Here is a 21,888-nt window from a genome sequence, read left to right on the forward strand (position 1 = left end):
CCAAACATACCTTCCAGGTGAAGCAACACTTCACCTGTACTTCCAAGAATCTAGTCTACTGCATTTGCCGCTCACAGTGTGGTCTCCTCTACATTGGGGAAATGAAGCATAGACTCGGCGACTGCTTCGCTGAACATCTAGGTTCTGCCCACAAAAAAGACCCTGAACTACCTGTTCCCTGCCCCTTCAATGCACCACATTGCCCTCTGGCCAACATCTTTACCTCCGGCTTGCTGCAGTGTTCTAGTGAAGCCCACTGCAAGCTGGAGGAACAACACCTCATTTTCCATCTGGGGACCCCCTACAGCCCTCTGGACTCAATATTGAGTTCAATAATTTTAGGGCCAACTCTCCCATGTCCCAGCCTCCAACCCACACACCAGGCCTTGTTACCACATAGCCTGCCATTACACACCCCCTGTGTTAGTCACTAACAGCTCCCATTAACAACTATTCACCCTCCCAGCCTGATCGTTAGCAACTCCTTTGTCTGTCCAACTGTCTTTCTCTCTCTTTGGTCTCTATCCTATCGTTTACTCCCTACCCCACCCACCCCATATAAACTGATGTTTTCCCAGCCACCATCAGTTCTGAGGAAGGGTCACTGGACCCAAAACGTTAACTCTGTTTCCTCCTCCACAGATGCTGCCAGACTTGCTGAGCTTTTCCAGCAACTTTGTTTTTGCTTCTGCAACCTTATGGCCTGGCATATCCCCACACTACAAATAACATGGGCCCAGGCGATCAAGCCTGGCTCAATAGAGAGTGCAGGAGGTCATGCCAGGAGCAGCACCAGGCATATCGAGCACTGAGATGCCAAGTGGCTTAAGAGCCACAACAGAGGATTACATGCATGCTGGGTTACCGAAGAACTATTGCCGTAGACAGAGCTAAGTAATCCCACAACTACAGCTCACATGAAACTCCTGCATCTCTGCCACTTCCAGTTGTGAATGATGGTAGACAATAAAACAGTTCACTGTAGGAAGAGGAGGCAGTAAGGATGGGAGGCGATGCAAATATCCCCATCCTCAATGATGGAAGAGCCCAGCACATTATTGCGAGAGCTAAGGCATAAATATTTACAGCAATCTTCACACAGGAGTCCCAAATGCATAGTTCACCCTGAGACATCTTCTGGAAGTCTCCATCATCAAAAATGCCAGTCCTCAACCAATTTTATTCACCAGGGCAACATTTTCTGAGTGTGACATCAAAGGGCTCTAGCATGACTGGAGAGTTAGGGAATCAGTGGGAAAAAGGTATTAGAATGAATGATTGGAGCCATACCTAGCACAAAGAAAGATGGTCACAAATGTAAGAAATCAGTCATCTCAGCTCCAGGATATCACTGCAGGAGCTCCTCAGGGTAATGTCTTCGGCCAAACCTCTTCAAACACTTCATCAACAACATTCCCTTCGTTATAACATCAGAAGTAGGGATATTCGTTGATAACTGCACAATTTTCAACAGCATTTGTGATTCCTCAGACACTGAAGCAGCCTGTATCCAAATGCAGCATGAACTGGACAGCATGTGCTGACAAATGCCAAACAAATGACAGGCAAGTTACAGAGAATTCTAACCATTACCTTTTGACATTCTATAACATCAACATCTCTGAATATCTCACATCCTGGGGCTTAACATTGACTAGAAACTGAACTGAACTTGCCATATAAATACTGGGGCTATAAGAACAGGTCAGAGGCTAGGAATCCTGCAGTGAGTAACTCACCTCCTGACTCCCCAAAGACTGTTCATCATTACGCACGAGGAGCAAGCTAGGAGTGTGATGGAACACGTGCCTGGATGAGTACAGCCCCAATAACACTCAAGAAACTCAACACCATCCAGGACAAAGCATCTGCTTGATTGGAACCCCATTCAATATCTTCAATTTTCCATCCAGCATCAGTGAACAGTGGCATGAACCAGTGCAGTTTGCAAGATGACCTCCAGCAATTTGCGAAGCCTCCTTCAGCAGCAGCTTTCATTTCCTCAACCTCTATACCTGGAAGAACAAGGGCAACAATTCTAGGGGAGTGCCAGCATCTGCAGGATTTTTGCCAAACCAAAAACTATTCTGTTTCTCAGTTCAAACTCCTGGAAATCCCTAACTGCACTGTGTGTACCTATACCACCAGAATGGTTCAAGAAATCAGTTTACCACAACTTGCCAAGGATTAGGAATGGATTTCTGGCTTTTCCAGCAACAACCAAATCCCTCGAACAAAATGAAAAACAGATCCTAAATTATACGCAGTGAATTTTGTTTTGTTCATTCACGGGATGAGGGCATGACTGGTTAGGCCAGCATTTGTTCCCCATCCATATTTGCCCAGAGGGCAGTTAAGAGTCAACCACTTTTCTGGAAGCCTGGAGTCACATGTAGACAAGACCAGATACGGACAGCTGATTTCATTCCCTATAAATGGTATTAGTGAACCAGACAGTCTTTTCTAACAATGGTTTTCTGATCTTCATTGGACTCATAATACCAGGTGTTTGTTAATGCGATATTTGGAGGGATATTATCTGGGTCTTTGGGAGGGTAATAGTCTAGCAATAATACCGTCAGGCCACTACCTCACCTTGAGAAGTCTTTTCAATGGAGTCATCCATGTTGAATCAGACACCGCATGACTTGAAATAATGGTGGCTCAGTGGTTAGCACTGCTGCCTCATAGCACCAAGGACCTGGGTTTGATTCCACCCTCGGGCGACTGTCTGTGCGGAGGTTGCACATTCTCCACATGTCTGTGTGGGTTTTCTCTGGGTGCTCTGGTTTCCTCCCACAGTCCAAAGATGTGCAAGGTAGGTGGATTGGCCATGCTAAATTGCCCATAGAGTTTAGGGTGTGTGCAGGTTAGGTGGATTAGCCATGGAAAATGTATGGTTACAGCTTAGAAGTGTGTCTGGGTGGGATTCCCTTCAGAAGGTCAGTGTGGACTTGATGAGCTGAATGACCTGCTTCCACACTGTAATGAATTCTGTTAAAATTAGGCAGCCAGCACATTTTTACTACTTTGTGATCCCCATTGTGCTTTGTTTGCAGGCAGTGTCATACCTTAGAAGCATGATCATTGGGGTAATGTGGAAAAGCAAGCTGTCAATTTATGGACAGCAAGCTCCCACAAGCAGGAATATGATAATGGCTAGATTCTCCATATTTTTAGTGATATCAGTTAAAGGTGTACATTGATTCTGGTTAGGGGACAGCAAAGAAGATTACCCTCGAGTACCATGGGATCTTAATCAGATGGCCGATGGGCTGAGGAGTGGCAGGTGGAGATTAATCTGGATAAATGTGAGGTACTATATTTTGGTTGGGCAGGTAATGGTAAGGTCCTGAAGTGTGTTGCTGAACAAAGAGACTTTGGAGCGCAGGTTCGTTTTTTCCTTGAAAGCAGAGTCACGGGTCGACAGGGTACACTTGCCTTTATTGGTCAGTGCATTGAGTATAGGAATTGGTAGGTCATGTTGCAGCTGTACAGGACATTGGTTAGGCCAGTTTTGGAATACTGCATTAAATTCTAGTCTCTCTACCCTTGGAAAGCTGCTGTGTAACTTGAAAGATTTCAGAAAAGATTTACAAGAATGTTAGAGGGTTTGAGCTGTAGGGAGAGGCTGAATAGGCTGGGGGCATCTTCCCTGGAGCTTCAGAAGCTAAGGGGTGACCTTATAGAAGTTTATAAAATTGTGAGGGGCATAAATAGGGCAACAAACAAGGTCTTTCTCCCAGGTAGGGAAGTCCAAAGCTAGAAGGCATAGGTTTAAAGTGAGAGGGCAAGGTTTTAAAGGGACCAGAAGGGCAACTTTTTCACGCAGAGGGCAGTGTGTGTATGAAATGAGGAAGTGGTGGAGGCTGGTACAATCACAACATTTAAAAGGCATCTGGATGAGTATGTGAACAGAAAGGGCTTAGAGGGATATAGGACAAATGCTGGCAAATGGGACTAGATTAATTTAGGATATCTGGTCAGCATGGATGAGTTGCACTGAAAGGTCTGTTTCCATGCTGTATGACTGTGAATCCATGACCAGGATTCCACTGCTCCTTTCCAACATAGTATGGTATATTTAACATGCTGATGAGAGGGCAGACAGGGCTACAACTCTTCTGAAAGGAAAGCACTTCAGCGCTGCAAGGAGAGTGTCTCTCTAGATTTCATACTCAAGATTACAGAACGTAGCATGAAAACCATGACCCGGTGACCTTGTGAATCCAGGGCAGGAATGTTGCCAACAGAGTCATGGTTTTAATGTCAGCACACCGATATCAGGATGAGAAATTGCAAAAGAATGCAGATGGAGAAAGGAGAAACAACAGAAAAAGGGTAAATTGCATTTGTGTTTTATCGAAGAAAAGGAAAACAGGCAAACTGAAGGAAAAAAAAATGACAAAAGCTGCAGATGCTGTAAATCAGGAACAAAAACAGAAGTTGCTGGAGAAACTCAGCAGGTCTGGCAGCACCTGTGAAGAAAAAGAATCAGAGTGAACATTTTGGGTCCAGTGACTCTTCCTCAGAATTGTTCCCCAGTTTTGACGAAGGGTCACCAGACCTGAAATATTACCCCAGGTGAATTGAAGAGACAGTCTGTTGCCTTTGTATAATCTACAGTGGAACAGTGGGTCCACACTTTTTCTGTGCATCACACATCTTATTCTGGGATGTGCGAATCATCTGCATCACATTCCCAAAAGATTTAGACAGGTACACAGTAAAAATAGCATATTCCCACAGGGATTACACCCTTTGTATCACACTCTCTTCACTACTGGCACTAATTGGGTTTCTGAATCAAAGCACAACAAAGGTGCATCTTAAACACAACCAGTGTCATAAAATTAACTCCATCAAATGATAACCTGGCAAGAGCTGTGTGTACTCAGAAACAAGGTTAACTGTGTGGACAAGTCAATGATTTATATCAAGAATATTACCCAACAGTGGGCTGGAATCTAATTAAGCAGTTCAGGTCATTTATATATGGAATAAAGGATACATGGGAGTGATTTGCAGGCTAGAATTTAATCTAGGGTTTCAGATAGTTTATGTACAGAATTATAGATATAAGTTATCGGCCGGAATCTAATCAAAGGCTTAGGATAGTTTACTGTATAAAAAAATGGATACCAGGAATGAATTGCAGTATAATCTAATCAAGGGGGTGGGCTGGTTTATCTTTATAGAATACTGGGTATAATCGTTGGTAATACAGAACTTGAACATTGCTGAAACAAGTCAAATTTTGTTCATGCTTTTTAACTTTCACTCTTGAGGATGATTTGCAAGAATGCCAATTCAAGGGAGAAACAGACATTTATACTATATAATTGGAGAGTGCTGATTGCTTGGCAAGTGGACACTGATCGGTAGAAGCATTGCCATGGAGAATGCACCAGTTAATGATGGATGACAGTTAACTGCCTGACTTTTTTTAGCAGCAATGAATATCAGACAGTGAATTACAGGCTTGTACATAATCAAGAGATTTGGACAGTTACGATGTGGAACAATGGATATCAGAGGATGAATGATTGGTTAAAAGCAACTTGAGGGTTTTTGAATGGTTTATACGTAGAATAAGAGTTACCAGGGTATGAGTTATGGCAAATGAAATTATGGGATGGAAATGTTTCTATTAATGTTATTTCTCAATGTGAAATCAACAGCTTCAGTCCATCTCTATGCAAAGTTATGTATTAATATCTACTGCTGTGAGATCAGAGGATACTCTGACACAGGGATAAATATAAACTTGAAAATAATTGTATCATTACCCACAGTTGGGGAGGACAACAAACTGGTATGACCAACAAGCTTTCCCATCTGTCAGAGGCGTCAAAACAACTTCAATACAAACAGAAAATACTGGCAATATTCAACAGATCTGGCAGCAATTGTGGAGAAACCGAGCTAACACTTTAGGGCTGTGACCTTTAATTTGAATATTTAGAAAACATAGAAACCATGGAAACATAGCAGCAGGAATTAGCCCCTTCAGCTAGTCTATCATTTATGATTGTTTCAACATTTCATCGTTTTCAACACACCACCCTGTTCCCTGGCAAACATCTCTGTCTCAGGTTTGCTGCAGTGCTCCAGGAAAGTTTATCTCAAGCTGGAAAAAGAGCACCTCAATTTCTGCTTGGGAACTCTGCAGCTTTCTGGATTCAATATCAAGCTCAACAATTTTAGGGCTGGAGCACCTTCTCTCATGTCGTTAGCCCAACCCCAACCCCTCTATGCACCAGGCTTTGTTACCACATGGTCTGCTACCACACACAACCCAGTGGTCAGCGACAAATGTAGATCCCATTAGCAGCTATTCATCACCCCAGGCTGATCTTTACCCAGTCCTTTTTCGGTCCAACTGTTTTTCTGTCTCTTTCTCCACTAATCATTTACTCCACCCCCATCTCATCTTCTGCATTAGCTTTTTCCTGGGCATCAGTTCTGAAAAAAGGCCGCTGGACCCAAAACTTTAATTTTGCTTTTGCTCAGCAGAAGCTGTCAGACCTCCTGAGTTTTTCCAGCAGTTTCTTTCTATTTTAGTTCCATCATTTGGGATCATGGTTGATCATCTATCTCAATTCCATCTTCCTACACTATTACCATAATCCTTGATATCTTTTAACATCTAGAAATATGCAGTTTTGTGTTGAACTTACTCACTGAACAAACTCCCACATCCATTTTTGACTAGCATTTTCCCAATATTCATGTTCCTTTGTGTGAAGAAATTCCTTCTCATCTCCATTTGAATTGGGTTGTCCCCTATTCTATGACTGTGTTCCCTAGTAATAAACCCCCTTCCTTTCTATCATCACCCCATTGAGCACTTGAAGAGTTTACTAAGTTTTAGTAGGATCATCTCTCATTTTACTGAACTCCAGAAATTAATGACCAAGTTCCTTACGTAGTCTTCACAGGATCATCCTTGAATTGCAGATTGCAAAGGCTCAGAAAACATTTACAACGATGTTGCCAGGATTGGAGAGTTTGAGCCAAAGGGAAAGGCTGAACAGGCATGAAGTATCTTCCCTGGAGTACTGGAAACTGTGGAGTGACCTTATAGAGGTTTATAAAATCATGAGGAGCATGGATAGGGTGAATAGCTAAGGTCTTTTCCCCAGGGTAGAGGAGTCCAAAACTAGAAGGAATTGATTTAAGATAACAGGGAAAAGATTTAAAAGGGAATTAAGGGGGCAACTTTTTCATGCAGAGGGTGGTACATGTATGGAATGAGCTGCCAGAGGAAGTAGTGAAGGCCGGTACAATTGCAACATTTAAAAAGCATCTGGATGGGTATATGAATAGGAGGATTTTAGAGGGATATGGACCAAATGCTGGCAAATGGGGCTAGATTAATTTAAGATATCTGGTCGACATGGGCAAGTTGGATCAAAGGGTCTGATTCTGTGCTGTACACCTCTATGACTCTAACTTCCACAGCACTGCCTCTATTGTACTTGTGTGTCATTCCTAAGGTAAGGGGACCAAAATGATACACAATACTCCAGGTGCAGTCTCAATAATGCTGTTAATTGGACAAAGGCCTCTGCTTGAGAACCCAATATCAGTACGCAAGTAATTTAACAGTGGCATCGTGGTTTGTAAACTTCAACTCATCCAAAATTTCTGCTACCTATACCCAACTTTGTACTGAGTCCTGATCATCTGTAACACCTATGCTCACTTTGTACACTAGCCTTGTAGTCCAGCAGTGCATTGCTTTTCAAATTCACGTTCTTGCTTTCATGGTGCTGAACAAGGGAGGCAGTGCTGTAGTGGTCATGTTATCAGTACTATCCAACCAGATTTGAGTTGATATTTTGGTGATGTGTGTTCAAATCCCACTACAGGCAATCGTTAAATTTGAGTTCAGTAAAGATTTGCCATTAATGTATCTATCTAATGGACACTGTTGATTGTTATAATGACTTACTTGTTCCACTACTAACTTGTAACAAGGGAAAAATGCCATCTTTACCTAGTTTGACCTATATGTGACTCCAGATCCATAGCAATATGGTTGACTCTTAACCATTCTGTGGGCAATAAATGTTGGCCCACATTTCATGAATAAATCAAAAACAAATGACTTGACCTTTTTTTTCACCCCCATTACCATCTCTAACCTTCTGACATTCCTGTAGGACAACCATCCTGATTATCATTGTTCCTCCAGTGATGACCTTGCTGTTGTCACCTAGGTCCCAAGATCTAGAATTCCCTGCCTATTGTGTTAAGGCACTATGCAATTGTGAATACATGTCTTTAGAATTTACAAGGAAAATGAAGCTGAAAGGCATGAAGGGTGGGAATAAAAAAAAACTTGACAGAGGTTGGTATCCCATCACACTTTATTTACACATGGAGAGCCTTTGACACAGGCCCAGCTCCCTCAGTGCCAACTCTCAGAGTGAACGGGACATCTGACGCTCCTGTTCAGATCTGTAAGCCAGCATTCCCTGATTGGACCAGGGTAACAGTCCCAGGCAAGGGACTCATATTCTATGAAATCCACCTGCTGACCTCATTGCAATCACTTCAGGGAGAGCTCTGAATTTTCAGGTCAAGCCGTTAATTTGTGCTGTTGTCATGGTTTTCATCTCCTTATGCAAGGGAACGTGTGAGGACTCAATGTTGTCAGTTTTGGTTTGACACCTTGATCTTCCTCAAGACCTCGTACTTCATTAACATTCTGTTTATTTATCACACTAATACAAGCTGTTTGTGCACACACACAGCCTGCTGTGCCCCAATTACTAATTGGTCTCAAAGAATCTCTTGATTTCTTGCTGCTTGCCAGGTGTCATAAAATCTAACAGAAATACAGGAATTGTGGAGGGCTGTTTTTGGACAGGATTCATTTGGTGCCTTACACCATTGGTTCCTGAACTTTAGGCCTGATTGAATCCAATATCAGCTGCATCAATATTTTACTGGAGTCACTGAGGCTAGATTCATGCTGAGTGATCTGTGATAAAGATTTGATGCTATCTTACAGCTCTCATGTACTGTTACTTGGTAACCTGTCTCCCCTAGCACCCTCTTTTACTAACTGTATCTCTACTGACATTAACCCAGCTCCTTCACACCATCACATACTAACCTCTCTCCCCCTTTGTTTTTGGCTGTATTGCTACTGATGTTAATTTATCATCCTCACACATCACTCACTAACTTCTCTGTTGTGCCCTGTGTTACTGTCTCTATCACTATTAATATTAAGCCATTTCCCTCACACTATCACTCAGTAATCCCTCTGCCCAGTTCCTTGTGTTAATGAATATCTCTCCATTGAAGTAAATCCAGCTCCCTCATACTCAGTGACCATGTATTTGGAAAGGCAAGGACTAATTAAAAATAGTCAACATGGTTTTGTGTGTGGGAAATTGATAGAGCTTTTTTGAAGAAGTAACAAATAGGATTGATGAGGGCAGAGTGATGGATGTGATCTGTATGGACTTCAGTAAGGCATTAGACAAGGTTCATCATGGCACACTGGTTAGCAAGGTTAGGTCACATGGAATGGAGGGAGAATTAGCTACTTGCATACAGAACTGGCTCAAAAGTAGAAGACAGGGGGTGGTGGTGGAGGTAAGGCCCTCCGCTTCTTCCTGTCCTGCAGGCCCGACCAGTCCCCCTCCACCGACACCCTCATCCGCCTAGCCGAACTCGTCCTCACCCTCAACAACTTCTCTTTCGATTCCTCCCACTTCCTACAGACAAAGAGGGTGGCCATGGGCACCCGCATGGGCCCCAGCTATGCCTGCCTCTTTGTAGGTTACGTGGAACAGTCCCTCTTCTGCACCTACACAGGCCCCAAACCCCACCTCTTCCTCCATTACATTGATGACTGTATCGGCGCCGCCTCTTGCTCCCCAGAGGAGCTCGAACAGTTCATCCACTTCACCAACACCTTCCACCCCAACCTTCAGTTCACCTGGGCCATCTCCAGCACATCCCTCACCTTCCTGGACCTCTCAGTCTCCATCTCAGGCAACCAGCTTGTAACTGATGTCAATTTCAAGCCCACCGACTCCCACAGCTACCTAGAATACACCACCTCCCACCCAGCCTCCTGCAAAAATTCCATCCCCTATTCCCAATTCCTCCGCCTCCGCTGCATCTGCTCCCAGCCTGTCTCTGCCTCCCTAACCTGTTCTTCCTCTCACCCATCCCTTCCTCCCACCCAAGCCGCACCTCCATCTCCTACCTACTAACCTCAGCCCACCTCCTTGACCTGTCTGTCTTTCCTGGACTGACCTATCCCCTCCCCACCTATACTCTCCTCTCCACCTATCTTCTTTTCTCTCCATCTTCGGTCCGCCTTCCCCTCTCTCCGTATTTATTCCAGAACCCTCACCCCATCCCCCTCTCTGATGAAAGGTCTAGGCCCGAAACGTCAGCTTTTGTGCTCCTGAGATGCTGCTTGGCCTGCTGTGTTCATCCAGCTTCACACTTTATTATCTTAGGGTGGTGGTGGGGGGTTACTTTTCAGACAAAGGGGCCTGTGACCAGCAGTGTGCCCCAAAGATTGGTGCTATATCCACTGCTTTTCATCATTCATATAAATGATTTGGATGTGAATATAGGAGATATGATTAGTAAATTTACGGATGACACCAAAATTGGAGGTGTAATGTACAGTGAAAAAGGTCACCTCAGAGCCCTTTGGGATCTTGATCAAATGGGTAAATGGGCCAAGGAGTGGCAGATGGGGTTTAATTTAGATAAATCTGAGGTGCAGCAATTTGGAAAGGCAAATCAGGGCAGAAATTATACACTTAATATTAAGATCCTGGGGACTGTTGCTGAGCAAAGAGACCTTAGAGTGCAGGTTCATAGTTCCTTGAAAGTGGAGTCCCAGGTACGCAGGATAGTGAAGATGCATGTAATGCTTACCTTTGTTGGTCGGTTCTTTGTGTATAGAAATTGGGATGTTATTTTATGGCTGTACAGGACATTGGTTAGACCCCTAGGCCTCCCTGCTACAGGAAGGGTGTTGTGATACTTAAAAGTGTTCAGAAAAGATTTACGACAATGTTGTCCGGGTTAGGGGGTTTGGGATTTAGAAGCATAAAAACATAAAAGATAGGAGCAGGAGGAGGCCATTCAGCCCTTTGAGCCTGTTCTCCCATTCTTCACGATCATGGCTGCTTGTCCAACTCAGTTGCCTAATTCTCCTTTCTCCCTAAAACCATTGATCCCATTTGCCCCAGTGCTGTATCTAGCTTCCTTGTGAATACATTTAATGTTTTGGTATCAACTACTTCCTGTGGTAATGAATCCCACAGGCTCACCACTCTTTAGGTGAAGAAATGCCTCTTTATCTCCGTCCTAAATGGTCTACCCCAAATCCTCAGACTGTGACCCCTGGTTCTGGTCATACCCACCATGATGAAACATCCTCTTTTCATCAACCCTGTCTAGTCTTGTTAGAATTTTATAAGTTTCTATGAGATCCCTCCCTCATTCATCTAAACTCCAATGAAAACAATCTTAATCTCTATCCAATCTCCCCTCATACGTCAGACCTGCCATCTCTGGAATCAGCCTGTAAACTTTCGCTGCATCCTCTCGAGACCAAGAACATCCTTCCTCAGAAAAGGAATCCAGAACTGCACACAACATTCTCGGTGTGGTCTTACCATGGCCCTGTATAAATGCAACAACACATCCATGCTCCTGTACTCGAAACCTCTTGCAATCAAGGCCAATATACCATTTACCTTCTATACCGCCTGCTGCAATCTGCATGCTTACCTTCAAGGGGAGAGGCTGCATAGACTGGGACTGATTTCCCTAGAGCATTGGAGGCTGGAAGGTGACTTCATAGAGGTTTATATGATCATAAGTGGCATGGATAGAGTAAATAGACAAGGTCTTTTCCCTGGCGTGGAGGAGTTCAAAGCTTGAGGACAGAGGTTTAATTTGAGAGGGGAACGATTTAAAAGAGACCTAAGGGGCAGCTTTTTCACAAAAAGGCTGGTGCGTGTATGGAATGAGCTGCCAGAGGATGTGATGGAGGCTGGTACAATTACAATATTTAAAAGGCACCTGGATGGGTATATGAAAAAGAAAGGTTTAGAGGGATATGGGCCAAATGCTGGCAAATGTGACTAAATTTATTTTGGTTATCTGGTCAGCATGGATGAGTTGGACCAGTTTCAGTGCTGTATATCTCTATGACTCTACAACTCTAAACACCCCCTCTCAACACTGTGTTACTGACTCATCTCTACTGGTGTTAATCCAGTTCATTCAAACCATTACTAGTGACACACCTCCCCAGAACACTGTGTTACTGACTATATCTCTACTAATTAGATAAAATCTGAGACGTTAATTCTGATTTCTCTCCACAGATGTTGCCAGATGTGCTGAACTTTTCCCTGCGATTTCTGTTTTACATCTCTGCTGATGTTAATCCAGCTCCCCCTGTTGTCACTCAGTGACCATTCACTCCAGCACCCTGTGATATTGACTGTATCTCTACTGATGTTAATCCAGCTCCCTAACATAATCATCCAGTAATCCCTCTCCCCCAGGCCCAGTATTATTGACTGTATTTCTGGTGATGAGAATCCAGCTCCTTCACACTGTCACTCAGTGACCCTTCTCCACAAGGTGCACTGTGTTACTGACTGTATCTCTACTAATGTTAATCCATATCCGTCACATTGTCACTTAGTAGCATCTTTTCCTGTCACCCGATGTTCTTGACTGTATCTCTATTTTTTATTTGCTGTGGTTTCTCGTCAGTATTGGCCAGGACTCTGTGTGTGTGTGTGTGTGTGGCGTTTGTTGAAGGGTGGTCAGTTATTTTCTTCCTCAGTTTGTCAGGATTGGTGTAATGGAGATAGTCCCACTGTTGGGAAGGCCGTAAACAAGAGGATGTAAATAAAGCTGCTAATGTATTCCATTCAGGACAAACATTTTCACCAAGAAAGTGATTTTAAAATAGAATTTGCTATTGTGAGCAGTTTGAGTGAATGGCAAACGTGTATTTAAGTGAAACTGACAATGAGGAAAAAGGTTGATGATATCTTGGAAAGAGGCTCATGGAATCCTTACAGTGTAGGGACAGACCATTCAGCCCAACAAGTTACACTGCCTGCCCAAAGTGCATCCCACCCAGACCCATTCCCCTACCCTGTAATGCAGCATCTCCCATAACTAATACAGCTAACTTTAAACACCCCTATACACTGCAGGCAATTTAGCATGGCCAGTTCACCTAGCCTGCTCATCTTTGGACAGTGGGAGGAAACCGGAGCACCTGGAGGGAACTCATACCGACACAGGGAGAATGTGCAATCTCTGCACAGGCAATCCCCTGTAGGTTGAATTGAACCTGGATTCCTGGTGTTGTGAGGCTGCAGTCCTAACCACTGAACCACTCACTTTGCTTTAAGTTTAAAAGGAGCATTTATTGCAGGCTTATGACAAGCTGCATTTCAGGCATATACCATACTCATGAGATATCAAAAATACATATCCAAGAGAAAGCCCTTATTTACAGCATCAGGTTTCTGTCATTAAGTTACAGCCGAGACAAGATGGCATGAACACAGAAACATTTACACAGTATTTTTACAAAATGTAAACAATTTAAACACTACAGCATAAAATAATGGAAATAACAAAAGCGTTACATAACTCTTAGCAAGATGATTTAGTAATAAGAGCAGCTTGAAGAATGTCCAAAATTTGGACTGTGGCAGGAAATGAGAGCACCCGGAGGAAACCTCGTGGGGCATGAACACTAACAGAGATTATTTGGGCTGAATGGACTGATTCTGTGCTGTTATTATGTTGCCTGGTCTGGAGAGCTTCAGTTATGAAGAGAGATTGGATAGACTGGAGAGAGATAATGGGAACTGCAGATGCTGGAGAATCCAAGGTAACAAAGTGTGAAGCTGGATGAACACAGCAGGCCAAGCAGCATCTCAGGAGCACAAAAGCTGATGTTTCGGGCCTAGACCCTTCATCAGAGAGGCTTTTGTGCTCCTGAGATGCTGCTTGGCCTGCTGAGTTCATCCAGCTTCACACTTTATTATCTTGGATAGACTGGGGTTGTTTTCGTCAGAGGAGAGGAGATGAGAGTGTGATGATTTGAGATGTATAAAATTATGAGGGGCATAGACAGGGTAGTCAGGAGGCATCCTTTCCCCTTGGTGAAGGGGTCAATGACCAGGGGACATTAATTTAAGTTAAGGGGCTTAGAGGAGATGTGAGGAAAAAAGTTACTCTTAACCCAGAGAATGGTGGGAACCTGGAACTCACAGCCTGTAAGTTTTGTAGAGGGAAAAACCCTCATAACATTTAAGAAGCATTTTAGATGTGCCCTTGCAGTGACAAGGCATACAAGGCTATGGGCCAGATGCTAGAAAATGGGATTAGAGTAGTTAGGTGCTAGTTTTTGACTGGCACAAATATGATGGGCTGAATGGCCTTTTCAGAGCTATCGACCTCTATGACTCTAATACTGTATGATTCTGTTGGGCTTTTAATTGTGAAGTGATAAGGATGTCTTTGGCAAGTCCAGCCAGTTGCTGTCCATCCCTTAGTGCTCATAAACTGAATGGTTTGCTCAGATGTTTCCAAGTGGGGTTAAGAGCCAATCACATTGCTGTTAGTGTGGAGTCACGTGTAGGCCAGTCCCAGGTGAGAACAACAGATTTCCTTCCCTAAAGTGGATTAGTGAACTAGTTGGGTTCTTACACAAGCAACAATAGTTTCATTCTCATCATTTCTGAGATTTCAACAACTAAATTCAAAATCCACCAGCTTCCATTTGGGGGGATTTGAACCTGTGCCCTCCAATTATTAACATAGGTTTCTGGTTTATTAATCTAGTGATATTATCATGTCCTTGAAAGTTTTACTAATTCTCGGAGGTGGGTATCTCTGGCTGGCCAGCTTTTATTGTCCCGTTCGTAGTTGCCCTTGGGAAGGTGGTGGTGAGCTGTTTTCTTAAACCACTGCAGTCCACAGGCTGTGGGTTGACTCAGTACCATTAGGGAGGGAATTTCAGGATTTAGATCCAGAATCACTGAAGGAGCGGCAGTATATTTCCTCGTCGGGTTGATGACTTGGAGGGGAACTTGCAGGTGATGGTGCTTCCCTGTATCTGCTGCCTTACTCTTTCCAGATGGAAGTTGTTGGGGATTTGGAGGGTGGTGTCTGAGGATATTTGGTCAACTCCTGCAGTGCATCCTGTAGATGGTACACCCTGCTGCTGGATGTTTGTGGATGTGTTGCCAATCGAGTAGGCTGCTTTTTCTTGTATTGTGTCAAGTCTCGAGTGTTGTGAGAGCTGTAGTCATCCAGGAGGATTCCATCACACTCCTGACTTGTGCCTTGTAGCTGGTGGACAGGCTTTGGGGAGTCAGGAGGTGAGTTACTCACTGCAGGATTCCTAGCCTGTCACTTGCTTATGGCTAGTATAGTTCAGTTTTTGTTCAATGTTAACTTTTCAAAATGTTGACCATGAGGATCCCAAGATGGTAAAACCATTAAGTACCAAGTGGCAGTGGTTAGATTGTCTGTAATTGGAGAAGGTCATTGCCTGGGACTTGTATGGTGCAAATGATACTTGCAAATTCTAGAAACCATTCTTTGTGATTGTGAGCTTGAAGCAATTTTAAAAATAGTGTCTGTGGTGGGATTTCAGAACAATAGATAATGGACCCGACTTTTGAAAGAAACTCTGACTATGGAACACCAAATTATAAAATGGATGCCATTGCGAGCCCATGAAAAGTGTCATAGAAATGCAAAACTCAAAAAGCTTCACAACATTCAGGACAGAGCAGTTGACTTAATTAGCACGGCACCCACCTTCTTAAACAATTATGCCTTTCAAGGACTGATACACAATGGCATCAGTGTAAACCATCTCCAAAACACACTGTAATAATCCACCAAGGCTCCTTTGGCAGCACCTTCCAACTCTGTCATCACTTACATCTAGAAGGACAAGGGCAACAGATACATGGAGAGACCATCCCCTGCAGGTTTGCCACACCATCCTGACTTGGAATTGTATCTCTGTTCCTTCAGTGTTGCTGGGTCCCTTCTAGAAAATCAATGTGGGTGCACCTACACCAGACAAAATGTAATGTATTCTTTTATATTGTTCCTTACACTTAATGTGTCAACATTTCCTTGTATAACCTAATTCTGGTTCTAATGAAGAGTCACACAGGTTTCTATAGAACTGTTGAAATGCTTCAGGACAGGAGGAGGCCATTTGGCCCATTTTGTTCATTTTGACCCAAGGGCACCTGGATGCCCTTTCCTGTCCCATCTTCTCGTGCACAATCCATAGCCCTGCAGTTGACAATAAACAAGGTGTTGATCCAGGCACTTTTCAAAGAGTTTAGGGTCACTGCTTCTACCACCAACTCAAGCTCGAAATGCTAACTCTGTTTCTCTCTCCACAGAAGCTGCCAGATCTGCTGAGTTTCCCAGCACTTTCAGTTTTTATTTCTGGATTACTGCAGTAAGTTGTTTTTATCCTTGTCGGTGTTAACAATCTGCCAATTTCTGTTTTGCTACAGCCGATGCTGTGACAAGAAAAGCTGTGGAAACAGGAATGAAACACCCTCGGATCCCGTTATCATTGACAGGTAAGGGAAGGAGTTTCGCCACTGGGTCCTTGGCTCACAGCCTGTTGAACTCTAAATGATGCACCGTTAAAGAGTTTTCTTTCCATTCTGCCACATGGGCTCACTGTGACTTGTTTTCACTTTACGAAGTTGAACTATCTCTTGGCTGTTTCTTAGTTTTACTTGTCTTTGGGTTTACTGTGTGGAGAAGTGACTTCTTGGTTGACTTGAGTGATATATCGAGTTGTGGAAATGGTTTCTCTTTAAGGCTGTTGTCTCTCAGATGCACAGTCTCAGGGCGGTCATCCCTTGGGAAGAAAAGGCATCAATAAACAATAGGCCGACAGGCTAATGGTTGGAAATGTTTAACTGGTCGGATGAGTTTGAAGGACTCTTGATTTCAGGGTCTCAATATTACTTTTCAGGGCCCCACATGGAGCCCAGTCTTGAACTTGCTTATGTACTTACTGTCCAGAAGATTTTGCGTGAATTTTTTTTGAGATCTGGGTCAAACTGTTTTCAACTGGACAAGATTTCTAAGATTCCTCTAATAGCAGGGAAGGTATTTGAGATATTAATGGAGGTGTTCATGTAAAGACTGAGATGAGAAGAAAAGTAAAAGGTAATGCTGCTGTAGAACATAGAACAGCACAGCCCATGATGTTGTTCCGAACTTTTACCCTAAACCTAAGGTCTATCTAACCTCCACACCCACCTTATACATCGTCCATATGCCTATCTAGTAGCCACTTAAATGCCCCTAATGAGGCTGATTTCACTACCCTCTCTGACAATGCATTCCATACCCCGATCACTCTGAGTAAAGAACATACCTCTTACGAGCCCCCTATATCTACCTCCACTCCACTTTAAAACTGTGTCCCCTCTTAACAGCTACCTCCACCCGAGGAAAAACTCTCTGGCTGTCCACTCTATCTATACCTGTGATCATTTTGTACACCTCTGTCAAGTCACCTCTCATCCTTCGTTGTTCCAAAGAGAAAAACCCTAGCTCTCTCAACCTTTCCTCGTAAGACCTTCCCTCCATTCCAGGCAACATCCTGGTAAATCTCCTCTGCACCTTTTCCAACACTTCCACCTCTTTCTCATAATGAGGCGACCAGAACTGGACACAATACTCCAGATGTGGCCAAGCCGGGGTTTTGTATAGCTGGAGCATAACTTCACGGCTCTTGAGCTCAAGTCTTGTGAAGTCGTAGAGCAGCTCTCTGATTGCAGGGAGATGACTAATTTTGGTCACTATGCCTCCAGTGAGGGGAGTAGTGAAAAGGTGAGATCTTCTATTGTGGAATCAAATCCACATTGTTGGTGTCACATCTTGCATTGCAAACCAGCTGTCCAGCTAACTGCGCTAACCAATCCCGTAAGTCAGAACAGCTGCAGGGAAAAAGAAAGCTGTCAGTAAATGAGAAGGCACAAATTGAAGATAATTGGGAGCGAAAGACAGAAGAAAAATTTTCTTCACTAAATAATGTTTTGGAGTTCACTGCTGAGGGGTATGAAGGGATTGTCTTCTGACCAAAGGCTAATAAAAGTTGGGATTTTACTCACTGGAGTTTAGAAGAATGAGGTGTAATCTCTTTGAAACATATAGGATCCTTTAGGGGCTTGACAGGGTAAATGCTAAGAGGATGTTTCCCCTCATGAGACTGTCTAGGACCAGAAGGCATAGTCTCAGAATAAAGAGACACCAATTTAAGATCAAGAGGAAATTCTTCTCTGTGAGACTTCGGATCTCCTTGCCGCAGAGAACTGGGGGCAGAGTCATTATGCATATATAAGGCTGAGATAGATTCTTGATCTGTAGGGGAACAAAGGTTTGTGGTGAACAGGCAGGAAAGTGGATGTGAGGAATGTCAGATTAGCCATTATCCTATTGAATGGCAGAGCATGCTTGAGGGCCCAAACGACCTACTCCTAATTCTTATGGTCTTATTGTTGGAAAGGAAGTTGGCAGCAGATTTGATAACAAGTACCTAAAGATAATTGGAAAATGGGAAAACAAAAAACCCGGGTTAAATGTGAAAGGCCAGGTGAGGGATGGAGATAGGACTATTGGATCACTGTTTCCAGTGGTCAGCACAGGCATAATGGACTAATGGCTTTTACAAGATTCTAAGGCTGAATGTCTTGGGCGGTTAATATCTGTAGCTGGTAGCAGTTTGTATTCTGCTTCTCTATGTGCTGACTTAGAAAATAAATATCAACGCACCAACCATGCATTAGGGATTAATTAATGCCAAAATACATAGGTTAATTTATTCAGAACTTGAGAAGTTGAGTAGCAGTATTAAGCAATTCGAGAACATGTCCACATGCTTGAGTTGGTAGCTTCCCCAAAGCAAACAGTGATTATTTTGAATTGAATGTTGATACAGTGCAATTCGGAGAAAAAATAAAAGACCCCCAACTCAAAGGTATACCACAACAGCAGTTCGCCCGGTAGCAGGAGGGTTGACTTAAACTTTAAACATGGCCCTTATTCTTCAAAATCATGCATCATTTTGAATTCTTATGTCGAGGAATAAGTGAAGGGAACAGAATGATGGATGTCGTTAATGTGGACGAGGACTGCTAGTGGCAGGCAATGATGAATTTACAATATGGAAATGTAATTGTCAATTGAGCTCCAGTATAGTTTAGTGTAGAGTGACATATTTTGGTAGAAAGATTATCACATTCTTGGACAGTAAATGCCTAAACAGGCTCAAAGAGCAGCATGCTCTGTGTATACATGTGTATAAATCATTAAAAAGAACAATGCAAGTTATTAAGGCCATCCGAAGAAGTAAACAGTGTTGCAATTCATTTCTGCAGGACTAGAATTGTAAAGTGGAGATGTTATAATCATTTGAACTTGTGTTTAGACTATACTTGGAGTACTGTGCTCATTTCAAGCCTCTGTATTATGTAAAAGATACAAAGGCCCTGGAGAATATGTGAATGTTGAGCTCAGTGGTTAAGTGCTGCTGCCTCAGGGCACTAGGGACCCAGCTTCCATTTGAAACTTGTGCGACTGTCTGGGTAGAGTTTGTATAATCTCCCTGTGCCTGTGTGAATTTCTGCCGGAAATTGGAAAATGGGGAAACAAAAAATCTGGGTTAAATGTGAAAGGCCAGGTGAAGGATGGAGATAGGACTATTGGATCACTGTTTCCTCCCACAGTCCAAAGATATGCCGGTTAGGTGACTTGGCCATGCTAAATTGCCCACAGTGTTCAGGGATGTGTAGGTAGGTGGATTAGCCATGAAGAATGTAGGGTTACAGGGAGAGGGTAGGGGGATGGGTCGGAGGCTTTTAGGTGGGCTAGTGTGGCCTGTTTCCAAACTGTGGGGACTGAAATATTATACTTATCAAGAAAGACTGAATAATTGGAGCTCTTTTCACTAGAAGAGAGGAGATTGCAAGGTATCCTGATAAAAGTCTTCAAGATTAGGAAAGGATTTGGCAGCAATATGTGGAGAAGATGCTTCTGAAAGTGGGGAAGACCACAATTAAAGGCCAACCACACAAGATAGTAACTAATAAAAGGCAAATCACCATAATTCTACACTCTCATTACAGAGGGATGGTGCTAAGTTTAACATGAAGATTACCACCAAGGTTTGGACAATGTGGAACAGGATATAGTTGGAATGAGTAGCACTGGTACATTTAAGGGGCAGCTATTGAAGGATTTGAGAGCGTAACAAATGGAGTGGCAGTTATGTGTACAAAAGGTGGGAGCAAGTGCTTGTGAAGCATAAATGCTGAGTGAACCAGTTGGTTCGAAGTGTGCTATAAATAATTTCTTGAAACTTTGTGATATAATGGGTGGAGACAAATGAAATAAAGGCCCAGAGGTGCTGAGATCAAGTAGAATGTCCTGTGAGCTGAATCCTTGCCCCCAAGACTTCAAGGTGGAAAAATCTTTTGCCTGCGGGTGCGGGCTGACAACAGAGCAGCTAGGACCTTGGTGAATGGTGGAACCAAAAGTAAATCTGGTTAACCAGCAAGATATGGAGGTAGACAGCATGGTGACTGAACTACACTGGACACTGTGGGTTGGCAGAGGAACTGTCTCATTCAGGAGCAGAATCCTGGCAACCCAGAGGTCTTTACAGAAGTAGGGTCTCGAGCTGAAACATCAAACTTTCCTGCTCCTCTGATGCTGCTTGGCCTGCTGTGTTTATCCAGATTCACACCACGTTATCTTAGCCCAGAGGCCTGTAGTTTTGGATCTGGGACTGTGCTGAGATGACAGTTTCCCAGTCGTCCTGAGGCTGATGAGCTCCTATCTGCTTCAGTTCTCCACCGATCCACCTTCTCTTTCTCCAATCCAATCAGAGAATGCAATTATTGATATAGGATTTCTGTTTTGAATACTAACCTAGAGATCTGTTCCTGTTCAGGCATTCAGTGAGGTTGTGGCACATTCTTGTTTTTTATAATCACAGGCTCTTTACCCCACCATGTCTGTGCTGAACATGATGCTAAACTAAAACCATTCATTCATGGAGCATGAGTGGCGCTTGCTGGGCAATCATTTATAATGCTAATTGACCTTGAACTGTTTAGCAGCTAGCCTACTTCAGACGACAATTAAGAATCAACTGCATTGTTGAGGTGTGGCATCAAAATGGGTTGGTTTCTTTGGAATTCCCTTCCTGAAAATGCAGTAGATGCAGAATCTTTAAATATTTTTAAAGCCAAAGGAGGCAGATTCTTGATTATGAAGGGGATGAAAGAACATTGGGGATATGGAGAAATGTGGAGTTGAGGTTGAAATCAGATCAGCCATGATTTTATTGCATGGTAGAGCAGACCCAAAGAATAGAGTAATCTACTGTTAATTCTTGTTTGATGTTCTCGTGAACAAGTGAAACTTCTGCAATTGAACCTTTTTGTCATTGCTTGTGTATTTCGCACCATATTCTGAAAGAGGGGTTATTAGACATGTCTCATTCATGTGTTGCTGAGAGAGAGTATGAGAGGGAACAGATAATAAACAGTGCACTAAAAGGGAGGAGATCCAACATTGATTGTAATTTCATTATGATAATGAGACAAGAACATTTAAAATGAGGTAAACAAAAAAAACTCTCTAATGTTAATGAGATAACAAGGTGTAGAACTAGTTGAACACAGCAGGCCCAAGCAACATCAAAGGAGAAGAAAAGCTGACGTTTTGGGCCTAGACCCTTCTACTATCTCTCCAATGTTAATGATTTGTTACAGAAATGTTAAAGTGGGA

At 43.2% G+C, this 21,888-nt stretch overlaps 1 protein-coding gene across 5 annotated transcripts in view; it reads left to right on the forward strand.

The window, feature by feature from the left end:
* LOC125455782 (transcription factor COE3-like) overlaps nt 1–21,888 on the forward strand; it is a 461,569-nt gene that overhangs the window by 43,582 nt on the left and 396,099 nt on the right. For all 5 annotated transcript variants that reach the window (XM_048538221.2, XM_048538241.2, XM_048538249.2 and 2 more), the window contains exon 6: nt 16,587–16,655. In XM_048538221.2, coding sequence (XP_048394178.1) covers nt 16,587–16,655 — 69 coding nt within the window. The remainder of the gene's footprint in view (nt 1–16,586; nt 16,656–21,888) is intronic.

This window comes from Stegostoma tigrinum, chromosome 1 (assembly GCF_030684315.1).
Source record: "Stegostoma tigrinum isolate sSteTig4 chromosome 1, sSteTig4.hap1, whole genome shotgun sequence".
NCBI classification, from domain to species: domain Eukaryota; kingdom Metazoa; phylum Chordata; class Chondrichthyes; order Orectolobiformes; family Stegostomatidae; genus Stegostoma; species Stegostoma tigrinum.